General features: G+C 42.2%; 1 protein-coding gene across 1 annotated transcript in view; it reads right to left on the bottom strand.

Annotated features, from left to right (window-relative positions):
• Positions 1–13,921, bottom strand: part of rnf20.L (ring finger protein 20 L homeolog) — a 55,432-nt gene extending 41,511 nt beyond the window's left edge. Inside the window, exons 1-3 of the mRNA NM_001112861.2 lie at positions 13,707–13,921; positions 12,725–12,886; positions 6,346–6,513 (exon numbers count right to left, since the gene is read on the bottom strand). Of these exons, the coding sequence (NP_001106332.1) occupies positions 6,346–6,513; positions 12,725–12,853 (297 nt within the window). The 5' untranslated portion in view covers positions 12,854–12,886; positions 13,707–13,921. The remainder of the gene's footprint in view (positions 1–6,345; positions 6,514–12,724; positions 12,887–13,706) is intronic.
• Between the last annotated feature and the right edge of the window lie 2,403 nt (positions 13,922–16,324).

Genomic DNA, 16,324 nt, shown 5'->3' with positions numbered 1-16,324 from the left:
AAAAATTTTTTGGGGGTTTCATATTAAATTTGCAAAGGACTTTCATTATGCAGCTTTTTATGTGTAGGTGACGGGTCCACTTTAAAGCACAGATTTTTAACTGTTGTTTTCCCAGTTAAACAGTTTGCTCAATAGAACGCAATGACCCCTAGTGGTACAGAGATTACACATACCCGCACAACCCAACTTATTTATTCAAATGGCTATCAATATCACTAGCTGGAATGTAAGAGGTGTGTATTGTGGTATGGAAACACCCTACAAAGCCCCCTGCGAGGGTCACACGTCTTAGTAAAATGATGGACTCTTTGGCACCCATAGACGCCTGGAGGACGGCCAACCCATGTCCGACCAAGCCCCACTGCAGCTCAAAGTAGTACTCCCACAAAAACCCGAAAGGCCCCGCCCCTCTATCAATCCAGTGTGGATCCTAGACAACTACAACCAGGTGGAGGGTGTTATCAATGACTTCCTGACCCTGAACAAAAGCTGCGGGTGGTGCTCCCCATTTGGCACTCCCTCAAGGTGTTTGTATGCAACTCCATAGTTACAGAAATAGCTGAGTACAAGAAGCAATCCCACTTAGCCTGCGAGGCCCTTGAGGAACAGGTGTTGAGATGGGATGCCCTGATGGCTGTAACTCCTTCCCCTACCCACCTCAAAAAGCTGCAGAATGCGCAGGAAAGATATGCGCAAAAGCTAAAGTCAACTGAATTTAATCAACACTATTTCAGCAAAATAAATGTGTACAAATATGGGGAAAAAGCCAGAGGCATGCTAATTGAGTTCTATGCTGACCTGTACACTAGCAGGCTAACAGCAGAGGAGAACGAGACCACATGGTTTCTAGACTCTCTGACGTGGCCATAGACACACAGATAATATCGTACAAAACGAATTTTCGTCCGATATTCGTTGCGTGTATGGTGGAAAAAGAGCCGACCGATATCGGCAGAAGACTTGGATATCGGTCGGCTCGTCGATCGGGCTGGACGGAAAATTTTGATCGGGTGCCTTTGAAGGGACCCAAACATCGCCCATTGTTAGTGCTGAATCGTCAGATACAGGTAGAATTCTATTGTTTCTTCCCGTATATCTACCTGTATATCTGCCGATTCAGCTCTACACGTGTGTATTGAAACGAACGATCTTTCTTGGAAAGATCTTTTCCAAGAAAGATCGTAATTGTTACGTCTATGGCCACCTTACTCAAGAATACAAGGAATATCTCGAATTAGAGCTCACTAATCTGGAAATAAAGGAGGCCATAGACTACTTCCCCCTAGGCAAAGGAGCAGGGGCTCTGATTGCCTGCCAAACAAAATCTATAAAAGGACCCCAAAGACCATGGTCCCACAGCTATTAAAAATGTACAAGGAAGCCATAGACTGCAGCAAACTTCCACAATCCCTATATGAGGCAGCAGTAGTTCTCTTCTCTAAATCAGGGAAGGACCCCCAACTATATAAATCTTTCTACCCCATATCACTTCTAACTGCAGATTTGAAAATTTATGCTAAAATACTCGCCAAGAAGCTGGGCAAATTAATAACGCAGATAGTTCACCCAGACCAAATAGGATTTGCCCCAGCGAAGACAACAAGCCTAAATATGAGAAGGCTGTATCTTACAGGATTTGAAAAAGAAACAGGGCTGAACGGCACTCAAACGGAGGACTGGGGCTGGTGCACCCGGACCACATTTACTATTTTGTAAGTCATTTACAATATATTCTGGGGCACCATGTTTTTCTGCTGTATCTTAACCTCTCCACCCAACATGATAACCCAGGTAGTATAGCAGTGGCAGCCTTGGACATAGCCAAGGCATTTGATACAGTGGAGTGGCCCTACCAGTGGCAGATTATGACAGCCTTTGGTATTGGCCCGGAATTTATAAAAATAGCCCAACTCCTCTACGAAAACCCCAAAGTATCCTTTCTTTAAACACACCAAGCTTCCCACTTAGTAGAGGAAGCTCAACTTTTGCCCTGGCGATCAAGCCCTTTGCCTGGGCGTTACGTGAACAATCACAGATAAGGGGCTATGAATGGGGCAACCACATAGAGAAAATCCAGCTATATGCTGATGATACCCTGGTGTACCTAGGAGATAGGGGGCGGCGGCTGGAAACACGGATTAAACTCACGCAAGAATTTGGCTCATTGTCAGTCCTCAAAACCAACACCGGTGTCCAAGTCGGTCTTGTTCCTGGTTGATAAGCAACAGGAGGTAGATTGCCCCTTGCAAATTGTAAGCTCATTCACATACCTGGGCATATATCACTCTACCACTCCCACGATTTCAGACACTCAATGTGACTCATTGACCCAATGGACCCAAAGTAAATTCAAACAATGGGAGTCCCTCCCAATTGGTCCAGCAGGGAGAATACAACTGATTAAAATGTTTATCCTGCCAAAGTGTCTCTACACACTATGGCACGCACCTGTCCCTTTACCTAAGAAAGTGCTCAAGGGAGTGAACAGCCTCCTTGGCAAATTTATATGGGGTCCTTCGAGGCCACGGCTACGACTCACCAACCTAATGAGACCTAGGGAAGGCAGGGGTATGGCAGAACCAGATCTATACATATATTACTTAGCAGCCCAGCTCACCCATATCCTGCCAATGATGCATCAGGTGGTGTCACCTCCGCTCCACCAACTCTGGACAATGGTGATGAAAAACCCAAGAGTAATCTGGCCAGCGCTAATGATAAAAAAGCCACAAAATGTCTTGACACCCCTGCTCACACACCAGAGCAATATACTACGTGTGGCACACAAGCTAGTAGGAAATGACAAATACTTACCGCAAAACCCCAATATGGCACAATGCTGAGTTTCCAGCACTAGCCTCACTTAACCCACCTAAAGGATGGCATAATCTTAATATAACTGCACTGGAGGATGTATGGGCTAATGATCAATTTATATCATTGCAACAGCTGGCTATCTAAGTGGGTACCTGGCTGGGGAAAGGGGGTTGCGAGAAACTGTTTAACAATTGACTTGTGGGTGATAAAGCAGAGATATATACAAAACACTCTGTTGCAAAAACTTTGTTCCAGGCCAGAAGACTGCTTACTCTTCACTGGAAGGATCCTTTACCACCCACACACCTGAAATGGAGGAGAGCTATGGACAATCTGGCAATCCTGGAGCGAACAATAACGGATAAAAGAGGACAACTACCCAAATATACTGTATACTGATCTGGGGATACTGGAGTGCAGCTAACCAGAATGGGAATGAGCTAACAGACTAAAAGGGATGCATGTGGGGGAGGGGATGAAAGCCAGAAATGTCTGTGACCTAGCACGATTAAATCCATAGTGTTCCAAGAGCAGGTTCACTATTGACCTATGTGTTATACCTGTATAATTGATCACTACTGATACTGTTCCAAAAATGTTCAATAAAGCTTCCTTTTGAGCAAAAAAAATAAAAAATCAATGGGTAAACCTCAAAGATGCACCCAAGCTAACCTAAACAGAAGTACTCTGCAAGAAAGAGTGAAAAAAATCTGAAAGCAAAGATTGAAGGACATTTACATGGCTTAGTAGGCTGTGATTTCTGCTTAAAGCTGGCCATAGACACAACGATCCGATCGTACGAATCGTGTGTGGAGAGTCCCAACATTTTTCGTCCGGCGGAGATCGGTCGTTTGGTCGATCGGACAGGTTAGAAAATTTCTGTTGTCTTCAGTGGGAGACTGTCACTAGCTTTGTCGTACGATTGCTGTCAGGGGCAGAACATCGGCTGATCTGTTCTTTAACTACTTTATTTGGTCGGAATGGTAAGACTTTGATCTGAATGGTTAGTGGCAGGACGGGAGATGGGAAAGTCCGATCGTACGTCCGATCGTGATCAGATCTTTGCGTCTATGGCCATCTTAAGAGAGTGTTTCAAAGTACCATCTGCCAGAATGCCTAAAGTGTTGTACATGCCACTTAAGTTTTTTGAAGTGTGTTAGGCTTAAAGGAACAGTAACGTCAAAAGATAAGTGTTTTAAAGTAATGAAAATATAATGCAGTGTTGCCCTGCGCTGGTAAAACTGCTGTGTTTGCTTAAGAAGTGGTGTTATCAATGTGGCTGGAGGTCAAGAAGGTACTTGATCAGGTCTTAGCAACACAAATCCCTTTAGATTCATTTACCTTTCTATTAGGCAGACCGTTTATTGGTATACCGGAATCTGGCCAAAAGTTGGCCAACCATATTTTGACGGCCGCCCGGATAGCAGTAGTGGCTAAATGGAAGTCCCTTAGCTGCCCAAGAGATCATTAATAGAGTGAATGCCAACAGGCTATTTGAGGTGAATATAGCCTACCTGCAAAATACTACACCCCAGCATCTTAATATCTGGGAATTAAGGGGTTTTGTTTCTATTTGCCCCTCTCTAGCGGAGGGAGCACCCCCACCGTCCCCAGCGGTATCCTAGATTTGGGCTATTTACTAGCCAGCTGTCTGCACGCTGCTTGTATTCAATTAAGCTTTCTACAATGATAGTAGATTACCGACACAAAATTATCAGCTACACATAATACTATTTTTGCTGCCAACTTGACAATAGCATTTTCCGTGCTCCGGGCCGCGGTGGGGGATGCTCCTTCTATGTTACTTTTTTTGGTCTGACACTTGCTGCTTGCCGGTATCTCTGTACAATGTTCAATATGTAAAACGCGGTATGCTGGGAACGGATCCCTGTGGAGTCCCCAATGATTATATTTATTTATTCTATCCATAGACATCGTACAAGCTTTTTCTTTTTTGACATTTATTTTTCTATCTTTGTATTTTTCTTACTTATTCATTTTACTACTTGTGTTATGTATATCTTTATTTGTGGAAAACTTTTCAATAAAAATATAAGTTACAAAAAAAAAAAATAAAAAAAAATAAAAGGTGTTATCTGTTATCCATTAGTTAACCTGTGCAATGTAGCCGTTTTTCAATTTTCGCCATTGCTCCACAGCAGCTTGTTTATATGAACTATAGTAGTGTTTCTGAAGCAAACAGATCAGTTTTACCAGTGCAGGGCACTGGTACATGACAGTACATGATATTTTCATTACTTTGAAACACTTACATTTGTTTGTGTTACTGTTCCTTTAACAAATATGTTTTGGTTGTGCATTAAATGGATTACATGCCCTTGATCAACTTTTGCCTATTGTTTTAATCACAATAAATGTTCAACTACACATGGAAATGAAAGCCAATAAAGTTTTGGTCCTTCTAATGTAGATAATTACATTACCAGTTTCCAGATAAACAGAAAACCATTATCTGTGCACTGGTAATCTAGCCCTGAGCCCTATTACCTGCCAAAACACTATCTGATACGAATTGCAAGCAAAGAGAAATGAATTAGAAATGTATTTTCTGCACTAGAACATAGAGAGCTTGTTAAAGGGGTGGTTCACCTTTAAAGTAACTTTTAGTATGTTATAGAATAGCTAAATCTAAGCAACTTTTCAATTGGTTTTCATTATTTAATTGTTATAGTTTTTTAGTTGTCTTTTTCTTCTGATTATTTGCAGCTTTTAAATGGGCGTCGCTGAAACCTTCTAAAAAAACGAATGCTCTGTAAGGCTACAAATGTATTGTTACTTTTTATTACTCATCTTTCTATTTGGGCCTCTCCTATTCATATTCCAGTCTCTTATTCAAATCAATGCATGGTTGCTAAGGGAATTTGGGCCCTAGTTACCAGATTGCTTAAAATGCAAATTGAAGAGCTACTGAATAAAAAGCTAAATAACTCAAAAACCTTCAATAATAAACAGTGAAAACAAATTGCAAATTATCTCAGAATATCACTCTCTATGTCATACTAAAAGTTATCTCAAAGGTGAACAACCCCTTTAAATCATCAAGTCTCAGTAATGTTTTCCTAAGTGGTTACTAACTTTTCTGCTCATAATTTCTTAATTTGGTGCTTGAAGTTTTGCCATTGAAGCCTGCTCAAGACAATATTTCTCTTTCAAATTAATAAAGCGGTTTTTAATTTGGTACCAGTTTTTTCCCCTCCTCTTACTTTTCTATACTGTACTGAATGTGTCCAGAGACTTGACTTCAGTGAAATCCAAGGAGCATTATTTCCTTCTAGTAAATCTTTCAGCACCACTGACAATCACCTTTCGTCCTCATGTCCAGACTCTATTGGTCTTTAGAATTCCTCTTTGGCAAAGAAATTCTGTGCTGTTTCAGCACTGGCAATACACTCTCTCTACATTACACTTTAAGTAAAATGGCACAAGTATCAAAAAAAAAAAACAAAGTATCAGGAAAAAAAGATGGAGAGAGAACCACAATGCTTGCTTGAATGAAGTGATGCATACCTGACTCCAATATCGGTTTACGATGAGGAGAGAAGCATCATCTGTTGCTTGCCGTCTTTCTAAAGTCTCAATACGATCTCGCAGTTCATCTTCTATGGCCTGTCTCTGGTCTAACATTCCAGCCAACTTCTTATTTTTCAGTTGAAGGGTCCGCAAATCCTGCTCCTCCTACAAATTAATGGAGTATTAGAGATTATACTATGTTACACAGAGATCTATCTATCTTGATAAAGGTCTATACAAACACGAAAACATTGACACACAGATATAGAGATCTATCTTGTCCAAAAGAGCCACAGCAATCAACTCATAAAAGCATGTTTATTAACCCCTTCGCTGTCAGATGATTTGGGATTTGGCTTCTTGCAGTACTTTTATTGCCAGGCCATTTTTGAATATTTTGTGCTCTTTCATTTTTGAGGGCTACACTGGGGAGGACGTAATATTTATTTCTCCTAGGAAAACTTGTTTTTTTTCCAGGAAAACCTAAGCTTTCAAAATATGTTAGAAAACATAGCAAATCCCATGCTTTTTCAGCTTTGAATAGCTGCTCCCATGGCTACACAGAAGCTTGTTTATGTAAACTAAAGTTGTGTTTCTGAAGCACACAAGTTTTACCAGTGCAGGGCCATGGTACATTGTATTGTCATTCCTTTAAAAGACTTGCATTCTTTGGTGCTTCTGTTCCTATAAGGAAAAATTATATATATATATATATATATATATATATATATATATATATATATATATATATATATATATATATATATATATATATATATATATTTATTTATTTATTTTGGTTTTTTTTTTTCTCTCTCAGCAGAACCAAAATGTTAACCTAAATATTTTCTTCACTTTTTTTTAAGCCCCATGAGTGCTGCAAGTTTTGCATTTTATCTATTGCTGTTAGATCCTGGGCTATTGGTATTTAAGTTCGGAGTGCATCTCTAGAACAGCCTAATTGAATGAATGCGGTTTTTCTGTTTCAATAGAATGAATGCGGTTTTTATGAGAAAAATAAATGTATAACTATAAAAAGGTTATGGTTTCTCTTTGAGCACCATCAACATACCAATACTACTGGCAGCATCAGAGATCTGGCACAGCCCTTGACTGTGCAGTTTCATGGGATTTAAGACAGAAACAGGGGCAAATTTCTACCCTCTTCTAGAAACCCAAAGCAAACTTTATTGCTCTGATATCATGTCTTTATTGTGTGTCCAGACTGCCTGTCTCCCCATGGTTAACTGCTTGGGCTTCAGGGGTTATCTGCTAAGTGTGAATGGGGTTTGTGCAATGTAGTTTTTTTTAATTTCCTAAATCTGGGAGGAATACCTCATATACATGTATAGTGAGTAATTATATGGATGCTTAGGGATGAAAACTGCTAAGAAGTCAACCTTATATTATTGGTTGATATACAATATGTGTTCTGCAGATAGAAAGTATTTTAGTATTCTAGAGATACTTTGGCGATGGTCTCCTATCCTCATAACTGTAGGACAGCCCACATGAACTAAAGTTAATGGCACATGGAGAAATGCAATGCATTCTTATCCAGCACACCATTCCAATGAATGACCATTGCTGCAAATATATTAGTGCTTTGTAAATGCCTTTTTACAATAATAATAATAATAATAATAATAATTATTTTAAAAATAGGCACACAGTTTTATTTTCAAATGTTGGTACACTATGAATTGTAGGCAGGCAAATTAAAAGGATATTTTGTGTACTCACGGTTAAATCTCTCTCTTCAGTCACTTGGGGGACTCAGGGACAATGGGTATAGCTAGCACCACTAGGAGGCAGGACACAATAAAATAAAGAAACTAGTTCCTCCTCCATCTGCTATACCCCTCCTCTGCAGTCAGAATTAGCTCAGTTCATACCAAATTAAGAGCAGAAGGTTACTAACTAATAAAAAACAGATGGTTCAATATGCCAACCATGTCTGAAGCCAAGTGAAGGCCTGAATCCAAGGAGGGAAGCCCTGGGTCCCCCAAGCGACTGAAACGAAAGAGACTAGTACATAAAATCTCCTTTTCTCCAGGTCTGCTTGGTACACAGGGACTTACCAAAGCTGTGCCCTGAATATAAGGGCGGGTAATAGAAGCTTACGTGGAACTAGCCATTGCGGCTTGGAGTACCTTCCTGTCGTAACAGGTGACAGATGCCACAAAGTTGTCAAACTGGTAAAATTTGGCAAAGGTATGAATGGATGTCCACGTTATAGCCCTGCACAGCTGTTCCGCTGAGGCTTGGTTCCGAAAAGTCCAGGACGTACTTATTCCCCTCGTGGAGTGAGCCCTGAGTTTGACTGAGGGGGACGTCCCTGTGCCGTGTAGGCCCTTTGAATGGCCTGTTTGATCCAACCGGAGACGGTTGTCTTAGTAGCTGGGGTGCCCTGGAGGGGCCCGCAGCGAGTACAAAGAGGGAGTCCGATTTGCAGATATCTGACTCATGCATGTAAAACTTGAGAGCCCTAACGGGATCCAGAGAATGAAGTATCTCCTCCTTGGAGTTGGCAGGTGATGGGCAGAAGGTCTGTATGGTAATTTCTTGATTTAGATGGAAGGTGGATACCACCTTAGGTAGAAAGGATGGAGTAGTGCGAAGGACCGCCCTGTCATGATGAAAGTTCAGGAAGGGAGATCTGCAAGATAGAGCTGAAAGTTCTGATAGCCTTCGAGTTGATGCTATGGCCAGTAGAAATACCGTCTTCCATGTGAGCCACAGAAGTGACACTGAATCCATCTGCTCAAAAGGAGGTTGTTGCAAAGATCGCAGAACATGTGTTAAGTCCCATGTGGGCACTGGTGCGCAGACAGGAGGCTTCACGTGCGCAACCCCCTGTAAGAAGGTCTTGACGTCAGGTAGTAGAGCCAGAAGTCTTTGTAATAGAATGGAGAGTGCCGAAACTTGGGATCCCAAAGACAGTCCCATGGATAGTCCTTCCTGCAAAAAGACCAAATAGAATGGGAATGTAAAATTTTAGGAATTCAGCTACGTGGTTTTGACAACACCGTTGGTAAGTGGACCATACAGGTTTGCGGGCGGCCCGCATAGTGTGAATCACAGCATCAGAAAATCCCTTTTTCCTTAGGATCGTGGTCTCAGTAGCCACACCATCAAGTTGAGGCTGGCTGGGCAAGGATGCTGAAGGCCTTGAGAAAGGAGGTCTGGAGCGAGAGGTAGAGTCCATGGTTTCTCCACCGACAGGTTGACTAGAACCGAGAACCAGGTGCGATGAGGCCATCTTTGAGCTATGAGGATAAGAATGGTGTGTTCCCTCTGTAGCTTCCCTTGGGGAGAAGAGGAAGAGGAGGGAAGGCGTATGCCAACTGGAAGTAATAGGTAGAGGTCAGCACATCCGCTGCCGATGCAAGGGGGTCCCTGTAACGAGCGAAGAAGAGTGTTATCTTCCGATTGTGGCGGGATGCCATGAGATCCACCTCCGGCATTCCCCATCTTTGGGTGATCATGTGAAAAAGATCCTCCTTTAGAGACCACTCGCCCGGGTCGAGAGTTTCTCTGCTGAGAAAATCCGTTTCCCAGTTGGGGAGTCCCGGGATGTAAATTGCTGAGAGTTGGGACTGGTGCTTCTCTGCCCAGTGAAGGATAAGGCCAACTTTGTTTAACGATTTTCTGCTTCTTGTGCTGCCATAGTGGTTTATATATGCTACTGCTGTGGCATTTTTGGATTGAACCTTTATCACCTGTCCCATTAGCTCCCTTTGCCAGTGGGCTAGGGCAAGACAGATTGCCCAGATCTCTAGTAGGTTGATGTGAAGTCATGCTCTACTGTCCCTCTAGTACTGTTCCCAAGCTAGATAGACTTGGGCCCATCGGGTTCCGCGAGGGGTCTGCCCCGGGTCAGGTGACTGGTTTGTATCTACAAGTGTAGAGATGCTCGAGTCCTGTGTGATATGTGAATTTCATGATGCAGGGATTTGCGTTTCTAGACCGGAAGAATGTTCCATTGCCGTTCCCTGAGGTGATGCTGTGCAAATGGCACTGCTTCTATTGTTGAGACCATGACTCCTAAGACCTTCATGTGAAACTTAGCTGTGTGAGTCGATTTCGATAAAAGGGACCGCACAAGTGTCCGTAAGTTTTCAACCCTGTCTGGTGGAAGGGAGACTGTCTAAGACTGTGTGTTGAAGGACATTCCTAGGAAAACCATCGATTGGCTCGGGGTAAACGAAGACTTGTCTAGATTAAGGTGACCCGCAGTGCCTGTTGGGCCTCTGCGAAGGTCCCCTATAGTGATTCCGCGGCATAGGGTGTCCGACCATGATTGGACAGCTCTACTTACCCAAGCTGAGATTAAGACCGGGCTAAGGGAAGTACCAGAAGCGGAAAAGAGAGAGCATAGGAGACCCTTTACTTTCTTATCCATTGAATCCTTAAAGGAAGCTGCATCTGGGACTGGCAGGGCTGTGTTCTTAGAGAAACGTGACACCGGAGCATCCACTGAAGAAGTGGAGAAGTCCACTTTTCAGTGAGTTCAGGTGGGAAAGGATATAGACTGAGGAAGCGACAATTTGCCTGGAAACGTCTCTCTGGCTTGTTCCACTCCTTGTATGATTTGTTCTAGCTGGGGCGTGGGAAGGGAAAGAGGGGGAAGATCTACTCTGCGCTTGAAAAGGCAGGAAGAAGTACTGGAACTACTTCCGGGTTCCTGTAGGTGTAAGGTTTTCAGTACTGAAGCAATAAGGGAATCGATTGCTTCGGAGGATATCTTCGGTGCAATGCTTCGGTGAATCTCCCTCCTCTTGATCTGAACTGTGGGACAGTTCTATGTCGGAAAGTGGCTGCTCATACCCTGAGTCTAGAATTAGGGGGGGAGGGGTCGTTAGACATCCTCAGAGGGAGAAGGGGCCCTGCGCTTAGGGGGTTTGAGCTCAGGATTGTCTAGACAGGCCAGGAGTTTGTCTAGGGAAAAAGCTAATTTAGGAATGTCCGAGGCTGGCTAATTGTGACGCCCATTCGGGAGGTTGTGGTCCCTGTGAGGAGGGGTCTCTGGCCTGGCCAGTGGTTCTGCCTGGGCGGCCTGACTCAGACCGAGTCCTAAGTTTTCCAGAACGGAACACAGTGGATCTTTGTGACCAGGTGGCAGATGTTTGCGGCATTTGGCACAAGCTAGATATTTTACAGAAACAGCAGCTGCTACCATGGGAAAAAGGTTGTCACTTGAACTTTCAGACATGGTGTGCCTGTGGTATGAAAGGAACCAGCTCCAAAGGGAGAGGAAGTCCCCTGGAAGAGAAGTTAATTAATAATAACCTCCAGGAGGTACTGCTGAGCCCAGGGAGAAGGGTGTAGCAGGGGTTAATTGTACCCAATAAGGGGAGGGGAAGTATATGCTGATACGAACAAAGCAGTTGCTTTAAATTCCAGGACTGGAGGTAAGTTTTGGTTGTATAAAAAACAGGTGTACTGCCAAACAGACCCTACTATATGCTGGCAATTCACATAGGAGCTACCAAATAGCCAATCACAGCCCTTATTTGGCACCCTAGTAACATTTTTCATGCCTGTGTTGCTCCCCAATTCTTTTTACATCTGAATGTTGCTCTCAGGTAAAAAAGGTTGGGGACTCCTGCCCTAGGGAAACAAGGAGGGAGGATGGTCTGTGCCAGAGCACTTACTGACCCCGGTGACAATATGGTATAAGGTGGAAAATATGGTATAAGGTGGACAATGGAGACAGTCTACTCAGTGTAGATGTCCAGTCCCTGTTGATGTGATGAGCAATAAACAGTAAAGATAGGAGAAAAATAATAAATGATAAAATAATAAAAGAGATATTAACGCCTGAGAAGGAGCTGAGAATGTCCTTACCTCCTGAGGACACAACGAAACTGGGCTAATTTTGCCTGTAGAGGAGGGATAAAGCAGGCGGAGGAGGGACTCGTTTATTTCACTGTGTCCTGCCTCCTAGTGGTGCCAGCTATACCAATTGTCCCTGTGTCCCCCAAGCAGACCTTGAGAAATCAGATTTCTAAAGGTTATGCCACATGCTGCAAAGTTTTTATGCTATCGTATTGGATAGCAAGTGGCAGCTGTAATCAAGATGCCGCATTAGCTATAGCAATAAAAACATTCATCACAGATCCATCACAACCAAAAAATAAAAAAGGAGGATTGCACACTCTCAAAATATATAGAAAATATTTAAATATCATAATGTAATATGTCCTATGTGATTTTCTTTTTGAAAGAGTCTGCAACTGTCCCATTTTAATTTATGTTATTTGTCTCTGGAGAAATTTATGGTTGGCCTCCCTTGGATTAGCACCTCACCATTGTACATTTGGCTCTTTAGCCCTATTAAGCCATCACAAACAAAAGCCATAAGTGCATTTACCGTTGAAGAGACGCTTCCTAGTTTAATCGTCTCTACGGTGGTTCCAGAATCTTCCACTGCAGCCTTCTTTTCAGGGGGTCCTAAAGAACCTACATCCCCCGCCACGCGCTTGCTTCCAGGCCCTGACATCTCTGTGCACTTTTCAGTGTTATTTCAGACTCCCTAAAAAGGGCAAAATGTAAACAAAGAAAGAAATTCACATGCAAATAAATTATATACAAATATATTCGAACTATTACTTTGTACACTGTGCAGGCCACTATTCAGACTGATAATATGCTTATGAATGGTCTACCAAATTTAGGATAATGCTATGAAAATAAATGCAATTCCTGCATGGAATGTTTAGTAACCTAGTGTTATTCTAAAGTCATTAAAGGGGGTTTGCTCCAAAAAAAATGATCTTTTGAATACTTTAATAAACTGTAATTCTAAGCAACTTCTCATTACACAATTATTAAATATTTTCAGTGTTTCCAGAATTATCTATAAATGGACTTGCATTTAAAAAACATATTTGATTATCAATTTATGTTCTCTGACCCAATTTAACAGGGTCTCCTGTCTGTTTCTTTAATCAGATGTGGCTTGAATCATTGTTTCAAGAATCAAGAATATGTAAGCAACCAGACAGACACAGATTTTAATAGGTATTACATCTACAAATAACCTCAGAACTATTGAAAATATGCAAGTACACTATATAGCTGATTAGAACTGCATTTTCTTTGACTGTATAAAATCTAGTTTTTAGATGGCTGACCCCTTAAATTCGTCTGGAATAATGTTTATGGTGCAGTACAAACTAAGCCATAACAGAATGTGTCTTTGAACCTATCATTATAGAACCAGACAAAAAATGGTTACAGTAGGTCAGTCTGTGACAATATTTAACTACAGAACCATCATCAATGGGGGGGCAGTCGTTTTGGGTCTTACAGGGGATGCCGTCGTTTTAGGGTGGCCGCTGTGCTGAACTTACTTTGATTACCAAGCCCCCTGCTTTCAGTAAACTGCAGGCTGGCGGGGGAAGTAACCCTCTAATCCACGTAAATGCACATGTCCAACAGCCCTGGATCATAACTTCCACCTTCCACAAAGATATTAAGGCCAAGCTTCCGCCTCCTGTCTTTCAGAAAATCAGGACGCCGCAAGTCTCATCACGCGAGACTGGCATCACGACTTCACGTAAAGCGCAGGAACGTATGGCTTGGTTGACACGTAGGGGCGACGAACAGACGCTGTGTCACTCATTCGCAAGCGGCTCGCATCCGGTGGTCGGCCCAATCACAATGCTTTTCCTCAGCTCGCCCGTCCCGTTTTGTTATTTTTGTGAAATTTTTGTGGCCGTCACAGTACCTGAGGCGAGGCCATTAGTGAAAAAAGTAAATATATTATACGCAAACTAGGGCCTGGTGAAATTGTCATCTTTTTAGGATTTGTTCAATGAGCATCCTAGTTTTTTGTGCTAACAAGGGGCAGAACAATGGCTAATTTATAAGGGTAGTGTCTAGTTCCTATAGTTGTAAAGGACCGTCCTCTCTATTTATAAGGGTAGTGTCTAGTTCCTATAGTTGTAAAGGACCGTCCCCTCTAGAGCAGTGATCCCCAACCAGTGGCACGTCATGATGCTCACTGACACCTTATGTTGCTCCCAGTGGCCTTAACCCTTTCCCTGCCAGCCGTTTTGTCCTAGATGCGAACATCTACTGCCAAGCAGTTTTTAGATATTTTGCACTCTTTCACTTTAAGGGCCTTTCCTGGGGTGGTCTTTTAGTTAACCCAGGAAAACAATATATTGTTTTTTTCAGGACAACCTGAACTTTCACAATATGCAAGAATTTTGGTGTAATTCTACTTCTCTAAAAAAATATTGGATTCTAAGTGTCAAATAAAATGAAAAAAATCATGTTGCACGAAGAACAATCACATATATCAGAAACATCATTCATTTTACGTACGAGAACACAGCTGATTTAGAAAGGTCTATGTCTCCTGAACGCGACAATACCAAATATATATAGTTTTATGGAGATTTCTCACTTGTATAGCTCAAAATCTACAAGCAGTACACAACCAAATTTCCAAAGCAGCACTCCCCAAACGGCATACTTTTGATTTCAAGGCCAAACATTCCACTAACAGTAGGTTTACCCAAGAAAACTACCCATTACTAGAAAGAACAGATTCTGGTGAATCAAAAATGGGTAGAAATATCTTTGTACTCCAAACCACCAAGTTGCAATTGTTTCCTAAAGTTATAGTGTTTTATAGAAATTGGTGAATTTTTTGAAAAATGACCTCAAAGCTTCCACTCTACAGCAACATATCTCCCACACATCATTAGGTATCAATGTAAAACACCCCAAATATAAAATCCTGGGTCCACTGAACAGTTTGATGCCCAATATGAATAGATGTACCCAAGCACGTGGCATAGGAGGCCCCAAAAGGAAGACCCCCCGTTTGTTCTGTAATTTCAGATACTGCAAAATCAACACATTTACATCGTTTTGGGGGGCGGCAAAGGTAGAAAACAGTACGTTCACCCCAGAAAACCATATATTTTCGGAAAGTACACATTCCCCTGAATCTAAATTGGGTATGCATGTCTTTCTACGCCAAAGTACCAAGCCGCAAATCATTCCTAAATTTGGTGATTTTGGGGACATTTCCAAAAATGACTTCAAAATTTCGACCCTGCAGCATCGTATTACCCACATACTTTTAGGTATCAAGACAAATCACCCCAAATATGAAAGCCTGGGGTCCTCTGAACAGTTTGATGCCCAATATGTATAGGTGTACCCAAGCACGTGGCGTATAGGGGCCCCAAAACGAAGACCCCCATATGGTCTGTCATTTCAGGTACTGCAAAATCAACACATTTACATTGTTTTGAGGGGGGCAAATGTAGAAAAAAGTAAGTTCACCCCAGAAAACCATATATTTTCGGAAAGTACACATTCCCACGGATCTAAATTGGGTATGCATGTCTTTGTACTCCAAAGTACCAAGCCGCAAACCATTCCTAAATTTGGTGATTTTGGGGACATTTCCAAAAATGACTTCAAAATTTCGACCCTGCAGCATCGTATTACCCACATACTTTTAGGTATCAAGACAAATCACCCCAAATATGAAAGCCTGGGGTCCTCTGAACAGTTTGATGCCCAATATGTATAGGTGTACCCAAGCATGTGGCATATAGGGGCCCTAAAAGGAAGACCCCCATATAGTCTGACATTTCAGGTACTGCAAAATCAACACATTTACATTGTTTTGGGGGGGCAAAAGTAGAAAACAGTAAGTTCACCCCAGAAAACCATATATTTTCGGAAAGTACACATTCCCACGAATTCAAATTGGGTATGCATGTCTTTCTACGCCAAAGTACCAAGCCGCAAATCATTCCTAAATTTGGTGATTTTGGTGACATTTCCAAAAATCACCTCAAAATATCTACCCTGCAGCATCGTATTACCCACATACTTTTAGGTATCAAGAGAAATCACCCCAAATATGAAAGCCTAGGGTCCTCTGAACAGTTTGATGCCCAATATGTATAGGTGTACCCAAGCACGTGGCATACAGGGGCCC

This window comes from Xenopus laevis, chromosome 7L, assembly GCF_017654675.1.
Source record: "Xenopus laevis strain J_2021 chromosome 7L, Xenopus_laevis_v10.1, whole genome shotgun sequence".
Classification (NCBI taxonomy): Eukaryota; Metazoa; Chordata; class Amphibia; order Anura; family Pipidae; genus Xenopus; species Xenopus laevis.
This window is presented reverse-complemented; position numbering and strand designations above follow the sequence as displayed.